This window comes from Aptenodytes patagonicus, chromosome 2, assembly GCF_965638725.1.
Source record: "Aptenodytes patagonicus chromosome 2, bAptPat1.pri.cur, whole genome shotgun sequence".
Classification (NCBI taxonomy): Eukaryota; Metazoa; Chordata; class Aves; order Sphenisciformes; family Spheniscidae; genus Aptenodytes; species Aptenodytes patagonicus.
In genome coordinates, this window is record NC_134950.1 from 160,285,932 (window position 1) to 160,305,131 (window position 19,200).

The 19,200-nt window shown below is 43.3% G+C and overlaps 1 protein-coding gene across 6 annotated transcripts in view; it reads left to right on the forward strand.

The window, feature by feature from the left end:
* The first annotated feature begins 689 nt into the window (after nt 1-689).
* DIP2C (disco interacting protein 2 homolog C) overlaps nt 690-19,200 on the forward strand; it is a 333,508-nt gene continuing 314,997 nt past the window's right edge. For all 6 annotated transcript variants that reach the window (XM_076331894.1, XM_076331896.1, XM_076331898.1 and 3 more), the window contains exon 1: nt 690-1,019. In XM_076331894.1, the coding sequence (XP_076188009.1) occupies nt 935-1,019 (85 nt within the window). In that variant the 5' untranslated portion in view covers nt 690-934. The remainder of the gene's footprint in view (nt 1,020-19,200) is intronic.

Consider the following 19,200-nt stretch of genomic DNA (forward strand, 5'->3'; position numbering starts at 1 on the left):
GGAGTGCTGTTCGTCTTCCTGGTGTTGTGTTACCGCCTGCCTTGAGCACACCGCTCCCTCCCCCCTTCCTCGGTAAAACGGGGACCTGAAGACCTGCTTCCCGGGAGTGCCGTTCGCCTGAACAAATGACAAAGCACTTTGCCAGCCTCGCCCCGAAGCCACGGTGTGTGTGCGAAGCGCTGAAACAAGGTCGCGCCGGCCCCCGGAGGGGAGGGCGGGGGAACCCGCTGCGCCCCCGCGGCCCGGGGCGCCATCCCGGGGCGCCGCCGCCCTGGGGCGCCGGCCGGCGGAGAGCCCGGGGCGGGGCGGCCCCGCTGCGCGGCCGCGGAGCTCCCCGCGGAGCGCCGCCGGGGCTGGGGCGCCCCCTGGGGGCCGGCGGCGGGGTCGCGGGGCGGCGCGGTCACGTGGATGTGACAGCGGCGCTGTGCCTGGCCAGCGGCAGTCGCGGCAGCGGCACCGCAGCGCCAGGCGCCGCCGCCAGCCCGAGCCGGGCAGGGAGGAGCGGGCCGGGGCCGGGGCCGGGGCGCGGCGAGGCGAGGCGAGGCGAGGCGGGAGCCGCCGCCGCCGCGGTGCTGGGCGGCGGGGGGTGGGGGGTGGGCCGGGCCGGGCGCGGCGGCGAGCCGATGCGGAGCGATCGCGGGCGGGCGGCGGCGGCGGGAGCAGCCATGGCGGGGCCCCGCTGAAGGAGGCGGCGAAGGAGGAGGAGGAGGAGAGGGGAGGAGAGGAGAAACCTCCGCATTCCCTCCCTCCGCGCCCCGTCCCCCCGCGCGGACCGCCCGCCCGCCTACCCCCTGCATGCCCGGCTGAGACCGCGGGGAGGACTCAGCCACCCGCCGCGGCCCCGCCGCCGCCTTCCCTCTCCCCGTTCAGCCGCGGACAAAGGGGGAGAGCGGGGCAGCCAGAGGAGGGGAGAGCCCGTCCCCGCCGCGCGAGCATGGCGGACCGCAGCCTGGAGAGCGTGTCCCTGCCCCTGGAGGTGAGGGCCCGGCTGGCCGAGCTGGAGCTGGAGCTCTCCGAAGGTAAAGGGGCGGCGGGGCGGGCCCGGCCCTCGCGCGGGCGGCGGTTGGGGCGGGCGGCGGTTGGCGCGGGCGCGCGGCAGCGGAGCGGCAGCCCCCGGCTCGCTCCCCCCTCACACACCCTCCGCCCCTGCTGCTCGCCGGGCTGCTGCGGTGCTCGCCCCGGCCCCGATGGCGCCCGCGGGCTCCCCTGACGGTCCCGCCGGCGGGCTGGCGGAGGATACCGGCGCGGATGTTTTGTTCTACCTGCGAATCCCCCCCTCCGCTCTCCGCCGCGGAGCTGGCGGGGGCGGGAGAGGGGCTCCGGCAGCAGGGCTGGCCGCCCCAGCTTTGCGCGCTGTAGTGCGGGAGGTGGAAAAATCCGTAGGGCTGGCTCGGAGGGGTTCCTGCCCTGCCAAGAAAATGCAGCTTCACGGAAATGTACCGTGTACCTGCGTGCAAAAAACCCCCCTCTTTGACCGTATCGAGGGACTCGCCACGAAGTCCACGCAACGCGTGTGTCGGTTGCAACAAAATACCCCACGATAAGGTCGTTTTGGACAATACTAGTTAGGTCGCTCAGAGGAAACGATTTTTTTTTTTTTTTAATTGCGGGATTTTTTTTTTTTTTTAATATGTATAACTGAAAGCTTGTGGTGCTTTTCTTGGCGTGGTTGATTCTGATGCTCCGCCGGTTCCCGGGTTGGGAAAGCTCTCATGCAGCCCGCATATTGCTGTTGCCGTGGCTGGGAGGGTGAGCGAGAGCCCCAGTCCGCCCTCCTCTCCTCAGCTTGGCTCCAGCCCCCCGTTTCCATGTGTGTCGGCTCCGGTTAAGGAACGAGAGGCAGGCAGCGATTAGTGCCTGCCAGGATCCCTCGCTGATGGGGACTGAGCACCCAGAGTGCCATCAGTCTTGGAGGCAATTTTAGTGTATCAGATGTAATCTGTTCCTCCCAGAGGAAGAGAGTGGGGAGTATTTATATATACTGATGCTAGGGTTGGCTCTTTCCTGAAGTGCAAATCTGCTGTTAGCTGCCCCCCCCTTTTTTTAATAAAAACCCCTAAATATCAGGGTTCATTCACCACTGAGAGGCTACAGCACTTAACGGAGGGGGCAAATGACCCAGCGTGTCCCAAATTAGTTATTGGAAGTGGTCGATGTATTGAGCTGTCTGTCTGTCTTTTTGTAACGGTTTGTAAGGGCTCCAAGCCAGAAAGTAAAATGCGCTCGAGCCAGTTTCATCAGCAGGGAGGAGCTGATGTTGACATTGTATTTTCCTTTTAACGCTTTGAGGGTGAAGAGGAGAATGAGCTGCTGGGATTGCTTGTGGCTCTCATTTCTGTGCCTCCCTCTCCCCGAGGGTGCCCTGAAAACCTGAAATAAGAGGAGTTAAATACAATATTGCCTTTCTGTGATGCACTGCCCGTCGATTGGCCCTTATCTGTGGTAGTAAGGGTGGGAGGAAGGACTGTTTATATCATGGTATACGTAACGTTCTCGTTTTATGCAGAAAATGCTTCTTGGTGTGTATCACATCATTGTCTACACACCAACAAGATCCTAATTAAAACAGCTGTTAGTAAATGCTTGCGGAAGACGAAAATCAAGCTGGCATAGACCTTCATAAGAAATATGCTAATTTAGTGTACTAAAGTTGTAATACAGTTTTACGGTGCAGTTTCTGTTGCTGTAAGCATAATCCAAGAAGGCTCTGAGGAAGCGGGACGTGGTTTCCAATTGGACGTCTGTATCTGCACTGCTGTAACTTCCCTGCAGCTGGAGCTGGAATGAATTTAGCCCACTGACAATAATCTTTCCTTCTGTGCCACTGACGTTGCACCCAGTAGATGGGATGGCTTGTGTTTTCTGACTCTGGCAGCGTAAACAAAGATCAGTTGGAACTGGGAGACAGGTGGAGAAAGGGTCAGTGTCCCGATTTCAGGGTCTTCCCCGAAGCCGCTCTTAATGTGCTCTTAGTCAAGTACACGACAGTGCTCAGTGCCTGAGAAAATGAAATAATTCATTGCTTAAAGCTCCTAGCTTTAGGCATACGTGTTGCGGCTCCTGGCCTGTTCCCAAAACTAATCGCTACAGAGAGAGGGATCAGTAATTTGTACAGTTTTGTTGTGCTGTAGAAGACTGGTCGTACTCTGGCTGTGCTAACTCTGAGTTAAATGGTTTTCAAGACAATTTTGTGCATCTTTACACTCTGAACATGCAGCACCTTGTGTATGTGCTTAACTTGACTGTCATGAGCCAGTCCACTGGCTTCAGTGGAGTACATTCACTGAGATACACTTACACAGGTACATAAAAGTGCACAAAACTGAGGTTTTAACACGTGTTATGCTCATGACGTGTTAGGGTGTCTCTGCTGCCTTCATGAAGCAGGAAACTTTTGAAGGCAATAGGCAACTGCATGCTTAAACATGTGTTCAGGTCTCATTGATAACATTGGGAGCTGAGTGACTGCTGTAAATTGTGCCCCTTTTTAAAGTGCTTTCCTGAGTCAGACTTGCTAGGAAAATGTTTTTCAAATGCTGGATGCCTGAATCGGTTTGTTGTATTGTTTGTGAGCGTGAGTTTTTCAGTTCTGGTCCTGCTGAATGCTGTGGGTCTTACAGCTGCCGCTTGTACTCAAGCAACCTGGTTCTCCGGTGCCAAAACCTGTTACAGACGGTGCAGCTTTAGGAACAGCTTCTGAAAGAAAGCTGCTGCTTTGTGGAAGAGAGGAGCACTGGCGAGATTATTGCAAGATTGTTTCTTGGCTGTGAGCTAAAGCTGTCTCCTTCCTAGCTCTTGGAAGTGTCTTGTGTGATAGTGCGGGTCCTACCCACGCAATGCATCTGAAAACTTAACATAAAATAGCTGGTGTCCATGTGACCAGACAGCTAGTACTGTGTCACTAGCACAGCAGGCACTGTGCAGATGTTGTAATTACAGTCTTCACTGGTAGTCATCATACATTTCACTAGTAGTCATCATACATTTAAATTTGGCCATGGTCTTTTCCCCCGGCCTGGTAGCCAAATTCTGAGTTCCTTATTCAGCTGTGCACTAGGCATAGCCTCACTCGCGGCAGGGGTGCTGGCAGGAGAACCTCAGGAAGTGGTTGCCGGACAGGTAGCACGTGCTTTTTAGACGACAGGGCAAAGTGCCTTTTTTTTGTGCGAGTGTTTAGGCAGTTTGCACTGCTCGTTGGTTGAGAGGGAGGAGCAGTTCATCAGGAAGGTGTGTTTACTTGGTGTTCTGCTAAGATCGTCTCTGTGGCAATCCTAACCTGTTGGTTATTGTGGGCAAGCCACATGCCTTCTACCTCCCCTTTGTTGTGGTCTGAATGGGCTTTTTTGTTTTAAACATAGCTATTTAAAAGGTACTATGGATGCAAATTAGGATAACCATTTTAGATTTCGCTAGTTTCATTATTATGATTTAGAAGGTGAAGATCAGTCAGAGTCAGAAATGCTTGGCAGTGTCCTCAGCGCCTGTATGCTGGTAGCCTGCCCCACACGGGGAGTGAGTGATGGGGGTAGCCTAGCGCTCTGATGAGTGCTGAGAATGACTTTCACATTGATGTGTTGGCATGTAATGTTACGTTCAGCTTAAGGCATCAATAGCACACTTCTTGATGGTGTTTTCATTTCATTTTGGGAGGGGGAAAATGCTTCTGTGCTTCGCAGAACGCAGGGGCGCGGCAGCAGTTTAAATTTTATGAGTATTAGAGGTTGTGGAATCATCCTTATCCCACCAGATATTCCGAAAACATTTTGTTTTTGCTGTGTTTGAGTGAATGTGCCTGATGCTGGCATGTTACATACGTGTTCTTTGACACTCTGTACTAGCTTCCACTGAGCGTACTAAAGCTTGCATTACTCAAAACTGTAGCCCTTCTAAGCTGATGCAATCAACATGTCACTCTGCAGTAGTTGTTCTTTAGGGCTGCTTAGAATTTTACGAGGCTTTAGTTTTCTAACGATGTATAAAATTGTACTGGGTGGAAACAGATGAATCATCTTGTTTTTTAGAATAGCTTGGGGGTTGTTAACTGAAGAACTGATTTAATAAAACCAGGAGTCCTGAAATGTGCTGTCTTATTAAAAAAAATGTAGTTCTACAACCCCTCCATTCTTAAAAACACTTAAGAATTTAAGAAAGAAAATCTCCCCCCAAATACTTTTCTCATTTTCCCCTCAATTTAAGAGTATACAAGGTTATATTGCCCTTGCATTTACTTCCTGAACCAAAATTAATTGGGAAAAGATGCCCTATGGTTCTTCCAGTATTTTATCCAAGCGTCAGATAACATAACAGAAGCACTTAAAGAATCACAAATGCCACATGGAAAATGTGAAAACCATCCTGTTCAGAAACTATTCTCCCTGTATTCCATACTATACTTCCAGTCCTCTTCCATTTTAAACATATGAGGCATAGCAGATTTTTCTTTTTTTGAAAGTCTGAACTTCTCTCCAAAAAGCACTTTCAAAAAAGTGTCATCAGATCTTTAATGAGTGGCTACTTATTCCCAAAGGCACTGGACATGCACTCAGCTAAGTAATTTGGTCCTCAGCTTTCGTTGTATCGACTAGCTCGATTATATTTGGTAATATTGTTGGGTTGATTGGGTCATTGTCTGGCCAGGTTTATTATTTTATTAGGTATAAGTTCTGTCTTTTGTTGTCTGCATGTAGTCATTGGGTTGGGGCCAGAGAACTGTAGTTAGCTCCTCTAGTTACTATTTCTCCATAACATTTGCCAGCTGACTCTTTACCCGTGGAGAGGTTTCAAAGTGTGAGAATTTCAGTAACTACCACACCTCTGTGATTTGGGACACGAAGCATCCTTTTAATTCACTCCTTGAGAGATAGTGCTCTGCTTAGCAAGTGGGTATCACCTGTGCAATGACAAAGTGCTAATACTTTCTGAGTTTAGGTGAGAAATGAACTAAGAAATTCAATACTCACATTTGCTTTTTGTTGTTTTTTGAGCCATTAGGGTGCAGTTGGCTCATGTTTTCAGTTCTTTTTCTGGCAAAGAGGGGACTAATTTACTCAAAATACATAAAGCTGAAATTTTCACGTGTTACCTACAAGATCTAAGGCTTTAAGAAAATATACCAAATACCATGGGAATTATGATAAAATCAAGAGTGCCGGTAAGAGAAACTTTTCCTTCTTTGTAAGACGAAGCTCCTCTCATCAGCTGTTTTGTTTCTTCGATGGTGCTCAAGGTGGAGAGGGACAGTAACTCGCTTATCTTAAAAACAGGTTAAATTCACTCTCAAGTTAATAACCATTTGCATTTTAAGGCACTGGAATATGAAGTCTTTTTTTTTTTTTTTTTTTGATAGCTACCTACTTCACTTTACTGTGATATTTGGATTTAAGGGCTTTTAATAGGTGGTGGTGTGTCGCAAGGATTCTGCCACTCATTCAGTTGAAGTACATTGTAATGCCTTGTAAAATAAACTATGCAAATCTCCAGGATGTTCCCAGAACAGCTGTCCTGAAGGCACGCTGTAAATATAATTTTATTGCCAGCTGATGTTGAGCAGCATTGATGCCCAAGGGTTACACTTAATAGATCATTCAGATGATCTTTACTGTATTACACAACAGACATACTAGAAATTTTTTTCCCAAGGACGTGTGAAAATTGCCGACGGGGTGTCAGTTTTATAGGCAAAACAGGCAGTAAGCAATGTATTTATAACAAGAACATGCATTGTAAGGAGCTGCCCTTTGCAGCTTCAGGGTACGTCTGCGTGATTCTGCTGCACGGCGCAGGGAGCAGAAACCAGCACTGCTTCCCCTTGCCAAACCAACAGCGCGATGTACACCTATGGTTGTGAGTCAACGTGCTGCTTTTCTCTAGAAGGGTATTGACCTGCCTTTGTTATTCCGTTAGAAGGAGAATGCTGTCATTTTGATTCGAATAGTCTTTATTGTAGCAAACCAAATATCCTTTGGTATCGAAGGAATTCAGATTTAGCACAGCTCCTTCCTGTTTAATTTTTCTCAGGGAAAAATATTTTCATATATAAAAGTCAGATATAATAAACTAATTTTTGATGCAGAATTTGGATTGGGAGCAGCAGAAAGATCAATGTTTCTCTGAAGGGACATCAGTAGACTCCTTTAGGTTTTCATAGCTCAGAATGGATGTTTGTGGTGTGGTACAGAGAATCCTGAATGTACCATAGCTCTTCTATACTTAAAAATGCATTGACTGCATTTTAATTTTTTAAGAGGCTATTTGTATAACGCGTCAAGCAGGACATATAATTTTTTAAAAATAACTGCTTTAATTCCCCAGCAACTGTCAGACAAGGTGACTCACTGCAGTATAAGAATTCACCACAGCACATCACAGATTTGACACAAACTCTTAATCCGTGAAAAATTATGCATGTATATTCCTCTACCTTCCTGGTGGGTGAGCTTCATTTTTGCCAAACTCCTGATGATCCCATTCTGCCTTCTCTCCTCCCCCAGCTCCTTTTTTCCCCCTTTCTTCTTGAGAACCTCCTTGCAGTCAGTAGCCCCAGCCATGGGGTCTGGATGCAGCAGTCTTTTCCCATCTTGTTAAGAGCCTTTCCTGATTGTTAACAACGGCCCCTGATTCTCTCCTTGACTGTGGTGGTGTGTGGGGCATTTCCAAAACATGATTGCTCTCTGTAGGGTTATTTCTGGTCTTGCCTTGTATTACTAGGGTAAACATACACTAAAAAACTGGAACTTGTTTCATTTAACTCCACTTGGTGGAATGCATCAGGGAATTGCTCATTTTAGGCCTGTGTAACTCTCAATCAAGGTTTTTTTCAGTAATCTTAGCTAGGGCTTCTAATTGCTAGCCGGTATTATTTATCACTAGGATTAAGTATAACTTTAAAACAGGTATAAAACATATTGGGGACATCATGATCTTCTGCAATAAAAAAGTAAATGTAGGAATAGGAATACTCAAAGCAATTCAACTTGAGACAGATGCTGGAAAGACCACGGCCACGGCTCTGGCTGGAGCGTCTGGCTGCAGAAGAGGAGGCTTCTGCCCTAAAGTCTTGTGGAGTCCTACCAGAGCAGCCTGTGCATGGCTCTTGGGGGATGGACGAAGGCATGCCATGGTGCTTCTTGTAGTCTCTTTTCTGAGAACAGGGTTGGTTGCTGGTTCTTGGCAGTTTGATAGACGTAGTCTATTTGATACATAACCTGCAGTGCTTAGAGCAGCATTAAGTACCGGGGTATGGATAATTGTCACATTACTTAACAGCAGATGTTAACATTGAAAAGTATATGACATCTGGTCTCAATGACCTCTTTTTAAGAATATCATGTTAAATGGTTGGATGACTAGAGAAAGAAAGAATTCTTATAAAGTATCTTGATAACTTGAAAGGGAAGGAGGTGTTTCCTATGACTTTTGAAGGGGCTGTTTGATTTCCAAAGACTGAACTGGACCATTAATAGGCTATCTTTTAGGATGCTTGAGGTGGTGTTTGCTTTTAAGTGTACGGCTGGGTCTACAGAATGGTGGCAGTTGAGGGAAGAAAGGATTCTTCAAATGTTATCGGCTTATTATGGAAATAAAAATGGGTATTAGGACCTGTGTTTGGTCCTGTTGCTCTCTGGATACAGAAATCATACCTCCGCATTAACCATGACATCTGCAATTTCTTCATTCGAATCTTGGCTTGATCTGTATGTAAGATTAAAATATCAAAAAAAGCTCTTGTAAGTCTGGTCTGGTAGGAGCTGTTCAGAAGCCAGGAAAATGTTTCTTAATGAACGCTGTGACAAATACTGAAGTGTAAGTAATGGAGCCTGCTGTTTCACTGGTAGGCTGGTGGTTGAAAGTCTGCCTAGACTGGCAAAAGTTTAGAGACTTTTGGTTGGATTAGAGACCCAAATGAAGTGTGGTGACACTCTTCTTCCTAGTGTGTGGATGTCCATGTGTCCATAAACAGCCTGGCAAAATAAAGAGGCCCTAGCAACAATCTCTTCACAGAAAGCAGGCCTGGACTGTCCCTTCTGTGTGGCCCCTCCAGATGGAGTTACGTGGTATTAGCAGGATGGTTACAGGGCTATTGCATCTATTACCATTTAATGAGAAAATAGACCAAATTGGTCTTTGGGATTCTAGTATCTCATTACGGAACAGTTCTGAAATTGTACAGAAAGTTTCCTTCCGAAATCCATATACTCTATAACTACAGTCTCATATAGCTGCATGCCTCAAGGTCATAGCATATAGTGAAACTTCATCTTTTTTTTTTTTTTGAGGGGATACCCTTAGTCATATTAACTCATATTTTTCATTGTTATAATTGCAAGGAGAATGAGCAAAATCTAGAATTTTGCGTGCCATGCGTGTCTTATGCTTGTTGAAAGAAATGTTATTCAAGTAACAGGATAATATTTTTGATGAATGCCTGAACAAATAAAATGATGGCATTGTGGTGACATATGAACAGTTTGACTTTGGTAAAGAATCTTAAAATGGAAATTGCATTTCAAATGCCAGACTTCTTTGACCGATGCCTGAAGATGAACAAACAGTTGTCTAGTGAAACAGCAAAATGCAGAAACGTCCCTATTCTTTCCTGAATGATGGCAAAAGCAAACCCCTCTGCTGAATTCGCTGGAAGAGCTCAGTTTCATTTGCCATATTTTTTAGTCTAAAAAGAATGAATACATTGTTTAGAAGATGGTGTAAGTTTTTCTAAGTGTTGTGAAATGAGGAGTTAACTTTTTTTAGGAAAAAAAGAAAAAATGCTGTTGGACTGTGGAGTAATTTTTACTTCTAAGAGGGTAAATAACAGATTGGCAATACTTTTAATTGGCTCTACTTTTAATCAGCTCCATGTTGTAATGGAGAAAGTTGGTTTGTTGTGTTGAGCAACAACAATGGGACGAGCAGGAATTAAATTTAATGGTTTTTTTTTTTATGATGATGAAAAAAAAGTCTTGCATTTTGTGTTTATGAATTTTATGCTACTAAAGCATTTGACACACTCCAGTCACAAGGTTTTATCTGTGTCTCTTACAAACTCTTACTTTAGTCATACAAGTATCCATACCACAGACTCGGGATAATTTGACAAAACAGTTCAGAAGAGATCTTGAAGAGTGACCAAAAGTAGAAACACGGACATTGGGGATTAAAGCAGTCCTAATTGTTAACCAGGAGAAAGTTGGGCAGTTTATTTTGATTATTTGACAAACCTTGTGTTGGGGAAGGAGGAATACTTTCTCACAGTGCAAAGTTAGTGCAATATTAGCAGTCAAAATCATGAGAAGATCCAACTCCTAGGAATGGAAATTAGACAAATTCAGATTGGAGATAAGACAGAAAATACTAAGGCTAGATAAACACTTGAACACTTGCATAGAAAAGAAGACTCAACGGCTTTCTAAAAAAAATCTACCCACTAGTAGACTTGATAGAAGGCTCCTTTCTAAGAAATACTGAATGTAAGCAGTTTGTGTGTGTAGATAGATAGTTAAACCACTGAATCCACCCTTGACCAGAAATATACCGGTTTAAGTGCGATAAATACTTTTGTAGTGGTATTTTATAAATGTTTTAGTCCACTACTATATATTTTCCTGGTAACTTCAAAAAACACTGCAACAGTTAAGAATTTCAGGTTTAGCATGTTTTCAGTAGTTTACTAGTGATGACTTGACATTTACTTGCAGTAGTAATTTGTTTTAAATCAATATTGAACACTGTAAGGATGTGCATACATTACAGTTTGAGAGGGTATCAAATGCAGCCGCTCTGATAATACTTGCTTAAATACTGACTACTCATATATTTGCCTGTAGCTCAGGGGACTTCTGTATAAGCATGAAGTGGCAGAACAATAACATTTTTAAAAGATCCCTTAAAATTTATTATGTGTAGCTTGATCATTGGCTTTTACGTAAAGGTATTGGCCTTTTTAATCATTTGGATAAAGAATAAGAAAGCACTCACTTCCTCTGAAGATTAATCCTTCCTGCATCCTGTTCCCTGATACTTTAGGGAGGTGAGGTGTGTACTCAACAACGAAGTGAGTCGCAGTAAGACAGCTAGTTTATTATTATTCTGCTTTAGTTGTATATTTCCTTTTAGCTTTCATACAGTAGATGCATATCGTGGTGTGTATTTTTAGTTAACAGATCTGTGAATATTGTTTCTTTCCTTCCCCTTTAGTGTTTCTTGAATTTTTTTATTATTATTTGTAATTCCATACGTGATTTTAATGCACCTTGAATCCCTGCTTTTTCAGCATACTAAGTTGCAGCTAATGAGAAGTCCCTTCCTACTTCGAAGGCAAACCCAGTTCTCACTGGAAGGTTTTGTCAGGATGGCTGCTTTTTGCTCTGATGTCTTTGCTTTTGTCTCACTGGCCAGTCGTGATAACTTGGATTCGCTCTCTGCGTCGTGGTGACAGGTGAAGGGTATAGGAGCAGTAAAAGTGTCTCTGTGCCTTTGTGCTGCCATCGGAAGGTCTGTGAAAACTGTTTTGTTTGTTTGGAGTTTCACAAAGCTGGTATCTTTGACCTCCAGAGGAAACCACTTTTGGAGCACAGTGAAACGTAGAGAGAACATACTCCTTTGTCTTCAGTGGGAGAAGTAAGATACTTCCTTTTGCTTAGCCCAGACACTGTTTTTCTTCTTGAGCACAATGATGCCTTGGCTGGTATTGTCTGCTGATGGTACTTCTGAGGAAGACTAGGGCTCCTGGCAAGTCCAATATTTCTTCTTCAGCTTTGAAGGTCAGCCTCCTATCTGTTTTTTGTTCCACAAAGTATGCTGTGCGGCTTAGTGAGGTGACTGGGGTCACCTTGTGGAAAAGTGAAGAAGCTGTGTGGGGGATGCCTTGAGCCAGAAATAGGCACAGCGATGTTAAATTTCATCTTTTACTGCTGGACCTTTTAGAGACACTTGGTAACTTCTGGTAACCTAGTCCGTAACAGTTTTCCCCCCCATATAGTATACTTTTGGAACAAAAGGTATAGGAAGCCTGGGCTCTTTCTCATCAGTGCCAGTTTCTCTGTCCTTCTGGGAGGAATCTAGGCTGGTTCATGCACCAGCTCTTTGTACTGTTTAAGAAATATGCTGGGCTCTTTTCTGTCCCGAAGATTATGCAAAGACCATAGCGTCTCTGAAGCTTAAGGAATTTCAATCTGAAGTCCTCTTGTTGTATAATGCTGTTTGTCATTCCTAGGTGGTGGTCTGGCTTTGGCTGACCTGCAGAGTGCTTTTCTGTGTATTTTGATAGGAAAATATCACCTGCAGTGTTAGGTCTATTACACATCATTCAAAATGTCAAATTGCATATGTACGTTGCTTCAGATGCACTTTGGCTGTTCATGGTTGTAATTGGTTACTTTTGGTAAATAATAAATGTAGTTTCAGATTTAACTTCCTTCATGAGCCATTCTGCTTCAAGATATACTAGAAATAACTCCAGGCCTCACATGCCAACTTGTTCCTCTGTACTTTTTTAGGACTGAAGCAAATTGAGTATCTAGGCTATGTTAGACTGAAATTGGGAAGAAAGAAGCCAGCTCTTCTTTAGAGTTGGCTTTTTTAACATGAACAGCTTTGTGATCTGAATTTTACACAGTCTTTTTACTTCTGCCATAAATCTGCTCTAACTCAGATGCCCAAAGAAGTCTCCCCTGACTTCTCCCTAGATACAAGGTTGTTTTGCTAGTGGGGACCTTGTGAAAAGTAATAGTTTGAAAATGGTAGCTGATAGATGCTACCTAAATGTCCTATTTAAGTAATAATAAAACGTTATGTACGCTTTTTTGTAAAAAATTGCTCACATGGGTATGTTACGGTTAAGAGAGAGAATAAAGCATCAAAGTAACCGTATCGTTCTGAAATACTGTGGCATCTGTTTTTCTCCAGGCCCCTTTTGAATATATTGTATGACTGTTGTCATGGACTGGGTCACCCCTCTCATCGGTTTCTGCATTCCACCCCAGGGCCCAGCAAGGACGATAAAGTGGTCACACCTCCCAGAGCTGGGCTCCTATGAGTGTACAGTAGGAGTTACAATAAAATTACAATAGGAATTACAGTCAAGGTGGTGATTGAAGTCTCCCCAAAATAGAAGTATGGGAGTACTTTCAATGTAAAAGCTGAAGCTTCATTGCCAGGGGCTTAAATAAGGAGGGAATATAAGTTTTGCCAAAATATATTATTGCATTTATTTTTTCACTCAGAATGAAGTCCAGTTCACCTAAAAATAAATGGCAGAAACTATGTTGGCATCAGGACTGCATTTCTGCGTGTACTTCCACTTAAAGCTATGTCTGTCAATAGTCAGAAACGATCTGTGATATTTAAGGATCTATGCCAGGGTGTATGGTAAAAAGAAACAGATACTTTTTCTTCTCCTCTTCTCTTTGTGTCTAGTCATTGCTGCTACTAAGAGAACATTTTGCATTTCAGACAGAGCCTTTACATATATGGAACAGCAGGCCAAGATGTACTCCCAGTGGAAAGATACGGACCCCATTCAGGACTGGAAAACCAGTCCATATTTAGAGAAGTTGTTACCAATTTGCTGGAAGCAACTAGTGATCACAAAAGCTCTGTAGCATTTCTGGTCCTTTGTCAAAGGTAACACATGGTCGGTATCGGTATCACCTCTTCCTATGTGACAGAGAAAGAGAAAGCCAGCGTGTGTTCCTTTTGCTTTCATTTTTTCCTTCTCCTCACCTCTCTCTCTGTCTTTTTTCCTATTGTTTCATTGTAAACTTTGACCTTCGTGTCTTCTCTCCAAAGGCGTCTGGCCCCGGTATGGCAGGTCAGGGTCAGTCTGCCATCCTGCCCCATGTATTTCTGTTCCTTGGTCATCTGTCTTTCCACCAGTCCTCTTAAACAGCAGACTTGCATGCACGATCATGATGTAGCTAATTCACGTGATGCCTCCTTTTGCAATAGCTGCTTTTTTTCACATGTGAAAGAGTGCTTATGAGACATGTCAGGATGAACGTGCTGAAAATTGAAATCTTTTATTAAGTTGATTTAAAACAAATTCTTGTCTTGGAGTAACTAACTTGTTAACTACTGAAACTCGAAGACTGTAGAGACATTAGCTGAAGTAAATGTGTTCTGCTAATCATGCTTGATGTTTGCTTTTTTGGTTAATGCTTTTTACTTCTACTTTATCATGTTTGCTTAGAGCTAGATTAGGATATTCTCCATGCGGTGTGAGGCATTTATGGAGAAACAGGCATCTTAAATTTCTTGAAATCTGATCTGGAGATAAGTCATGACATTTATTTTCCATCTAAAAATGCATTTCTCTTAATAATACCCCCATTCAGTGTGGTGTTTGTTTGTTTGTTTTTTAAATTCACGTGAAACCCACATTAAAAAATACAGCTTATAGAGCCTAAAATTATAAAGGAACTACTTGCAAAGAGCCGGCAATGCTGTTTGCATGATGAAAGCCATTTAAATTGTTCAGACAGAAAGCATGGATTAGAAACCGTATCTTCAAATCATCTTTGCATATTTATGAGTACACCTGTTATATAAGCAGTGGAAAGTGCTGAGGTTCATCCTGCCCTGTGCCACGGTTAGCAGGGTGAAGAAAAACAAGATTGTTTGTCAGTTTAAGTCTTTTAAATCCAAAGTGGAGCCTTATCTGCCTAATAGCCTAATACCAGAGAAAGATACTGTTTGTGTTCAGCAGGGCTGTATTCATGTGACTGTCAGTGGCTGAATTACTGCTCTCAGTTCTATATAAAGATTCCTGCTCCCACCCTGCCCCTCCCTGGCACTGTCATTTAGCACAATGTGCAGCATGCAGTATGGCTATAAAACACCCCTGAAATACCGAAGTATGTCTCCTTTCACACTTGTATATGGAAAAGAAGAAACAAATAAAGGGCCTTCTTCTTGGCTTATATTAACTTCCTGGCTCTGTTGGGTTCAGCGCCAGCTGAGGCCGACTTACGTTACTTGCACGTATTTTCAGGCATGGCCTATATTCAGCAGAAGGGTGGGGGGGTTGTATTATTGCTGTATCCTGCACCTCTTCCCTCTGCTCAGTGCAAGTGTTATGCTCAGTTTAGACTTTGGTGTTAATTTGAGTACCCACAAGATACAACTCCCTGGGGAGCCCAACTTGCAACAACGGTACTGAGGATGCTACACGATGTGGGATGAAACTGGCTTTTGAAAGTCCTATCCAATGTCCCTGGTGCCATGCTACTGTTTGTAGGTGGATCATGATTCCAGTGATGCCTAGGTTTACAAACAAAAAAACAAAACCAAAAGGAACAAGAGGAGGAAGAAAATGTTGCGGGGTTTTTTTTTTGTTTGTTTGGTTTTTTTTCCCCTGAGGAAATTTCTTTTTGTAGCTTTTTAAAGTTGGATCAATTCAGCAATTTGCTACATAGTGCAGCTTCGTAAATAACTGCACCCTTCTGAGAACAGGGATCTGAACAGCGTGGATGGAGGAAAAGATGGATGCATTGGGAGGGGATGTGTGTATGGAAACATCTTAAGCCAGTTTTGCTGCTGAATAAAATACTTTATATAACTACACTGTCTGAACATAAGGAAGAACTTTTTTTACTGTGAGGCACTGGCACAGGTTGCCCAGGGAGGCTGTGGACTCTATATACTTGGAGATATAGAGTCTATATACATTGGAGACTCAAAAGCTGTCTGGACATGGTTCTGGGCAACCTGTTGTAGGTGGCCTGCTTGAGAAGGGGGGTTGGACAAGATGTCCTCTAAAGGCTCCTTCCAGCCTCAACCATTCTGTGATGCACCCTTAAATTTCCACCCTTTCACTGATAAGTAATTTTGCTCTTCCCAGTACATTTCTCCTGGATTTCACACTGTATTTGGTTCTTGGAATGACGTGCTCAGCCTCTCCTGCAGTATGTTCATACCTGCTATCAGTGGCTCCCCAGCTAAGATCTTCCATAACACCAAGTTTTTAAATTTCAGTTGTAATTATGCCATGTGCACGTTAATGATAGTCAACAAAAATATGCAACATGGGAGGTGAAGCACAATGCATTAAACAGATGCTTGATTTTGAAACCATTTCACTTCAAATAGTGTTACTGTTTTTTGTATGCAAAACTTGATAATGGCAGTAAATTTACATCTTATGTAAATGATCTAGAATTCAAGCGTGGGTAAGGTTGCTTGTGATGATTTTAATACTGTCATTATGATCATCACTCAGGTATATGACTGTCAATTAAACAATTCCTAGGTTTTTTTCCTGTATGGTAGAAGTGTATGCCTGTTTATATCTGTGGAAAAGTAATTCCTTTGGTTCTGTCAGGAGCAGGGAAATGAACAGAACTGAATGGCTTTGAAAATCAGTTTGTTGATTACTTATTAACATCAGTTTTAGATATGAAAATATCTTGAATGTTGATGAGATCTTTTATTATTTTTATTGAAACCGGTTTTGAGAGTTGCATGCATCTGTAATCATGCACTTAAATATCACACATTTTTTCAAAGTTTCATGTCAGTAATGCAACAATGAATCCTCCTGACTGAGCTAGAAAGCAGTCACCAGATACTTTGGCACGTTACCCACAGTAAGATCTCCTTATGAAAGCTGTTTGGTGGCTGTGGTCCTCAGTTGAATGTTTGGCCTCATGCTATTAATTCTTTCCTAGCTACCAGGCTTTCTCCTCCTCTCTGTAAAAAGGGAAGTCCAAAGAGCTGGACTGTATTTTTTGGGGTATGAACACAGCTTTCAAATATGGAAGAACTTCCATACCCACATCGTCTGCTGCCTATTCAGTGAGCAGCTGGACATAGCTTTTGCAAGAGAAAGTTATGCAGAATATGGTCCCAATTCAGCAAAGCATTTTAAGCATGTTCTTCAGTCTCGATACTGCCAGTTTAACTTAACCAAATTGTCACACATGGAGTGAGCATATCTGTCTCCTGCATGGAAAAACCAAATCTTTGGCATCGTCATTGCTTGCTTAAAAAAAAGAGTCAGTATTAATCGAGGGATCAACAGTCTTTCTTTTGGATTACTGTGTGAAAGGTTAGAGATCTTAAAAGCATTATTTTTTCTAAATGATGCTCCACTATATATTTAACATTGTCAAGTCATTAGATGAAGAACAACAGAACTGCCCATATCTAGTTCTCATTTTGTGTGCTCTATCTGTGCTTTATTGAATTTGTATATTTAAAAGATTTTGGGTGATGACATTCTTCATTTCTATAGTAGGAGGTTGGAGGTCCTCAAACTTAGCTTGCTTCTGTACCACAGCCTCAGAAACAGAAGTGTATTACCCACGTTCTGTCTGAAGAAGTGTCTTTGGTTGCCTTCAGGGTAAAGACAGTGATTGCAGGTGTCAGAATGGCAATATTGGATTCCAAGACCTGAAATCAGGCTGATGCAAGTCAGTCAAAATCCTGTGCTGTAGGGTACAGTGGTTACCCCATTTCTCAGATGCACAGGAGAGGAAAGCATGAAGTCTTGTGATATTTGAGAATCTGCTTTAAAAATCAGACTAACCAGACAACAAGGAGAGAATCTACTTTTATTTCCATGAGATGGTGCATGTCAGCGGAAGAATATAATATAATATAATAAAAGTTTTGGTGAAGGGTATGTTCGATATGCTTGCGGTGAGTTGTCAGAAGCCACGTGTCATGGAGAGGGGCTTCCTGTCTGCAGCCATATGAATGCAATCACCTTAAAAGCCCAAGGCAGGTCCTTGTGTTCAATATACCTGGTGTCTTTGAGTGACAGTGAGGAAATGAGGGATTACAGCAATTGCCTTTCCTCCTAAATACAAGGAGATCTAGGCACCCATTTTCTGGAAAACATTTTGAGTCTGTTTCTCTTTACCTTTTGCTGCAAGGCAGGAAGAGGGAAGAAGCAAGGAAGGTTGGAGCCGTTCTTTTTTTTCTAGTATTGCCTTAACAAAAGTGGTTCATAGGCCGATTGCTGTCATCACCAGCCAAAGACAAAAATGCCTATCTCCTCTTTTCCAGGGCTGAGTTTGCAGCTCGGGCATATGGAAAATCTAGATCCAACCGGGTAGTTTTCCAAAGACTGTATTCAAGCCATTCTTTTATGGGAAAAAGAGGCAGCTGAGGGATGGGTGAGAAGATTTTCTTCTTTTCTGGATTTTCAAAATGTCAAAAAAAGAGTGGAAGCAGCCAAGTGATAGGTATCTCTTTGTCCTTTGACACTGTATGGCAAAGGCATAAATTGTATCAGTTTTAGGAGTTTGATAGTGTATTACTGTGATCAAGACATGAAATAAAAGATTCTGTTCAGGATCATGGATTACAGATTATGACTTGTTTTGTATTTTTATTTTCATCTTCCTTTTACCATCTGTCATGGTGTTTTCCTCCGTCTACCTGTGTTCTACTGAACTTGGTCTGAAGGATCACTGTTTTCCCACTGAGTTTGTTTTGCTTCATTAAGCTGTATGAAAACGTGGTGGCTGGAAGGAGCTTGGTCCTCTTGTAATATCTCGCATTTATGACGGTTTAGTCCTCTGTTACTGTGTTTCATAAGGTCTGAATAATGAAAGAAACTTTTTGATTGTTTGTGCAGTAAAAGGAATGGTCTACAAAGCCTACTACAACATTCTTGTTTGTACTCACTGCTACAGGGTGAGGAGGGTAAGAAGTTACTCTGTCACTGTGATGGAGTAACTAAAATTTAGGCATAAAAATGTATTTGGACAAGGACTGTGTATTCCGTTGAAGGCTAAATGTGACACATTAGAGAATGTAAGAATTTAGCTGTGGAAACATCTCCTGAGGCAATGATTTTTTTTTTTTTTAATGATATTTAAGGAAGTAGCTTTTTAAGTTGTAAAAATCAGTACACAGACGTCATTATTTTTACATGCAGTGTGTGTGTGTGTAGGCATATTTAAAGATGTAAAGGAATATACATGCCGAGAAGATGGTGAAGGAAAAACCTCACACACTGACTCCTCAAATGAACAAATCTTCCCACTTAAGGGAATGTTATGGGAAGCAGCAGCTCCCTTAGGGATAGGCATGCGCAAGTTACCCCCTTTCTGAGTCATGGATTTTTCCTCAGCTTTGTGGCTCAGATGTGCAAGCTCCTTGCCCACCACGCTCCCAATTCCTTAAATAACAGCTGCGGTCAAGAAGGACAAGGGATAGATCACTGTCACTAGGAGGCCTTCTAAATCACACCAGGGT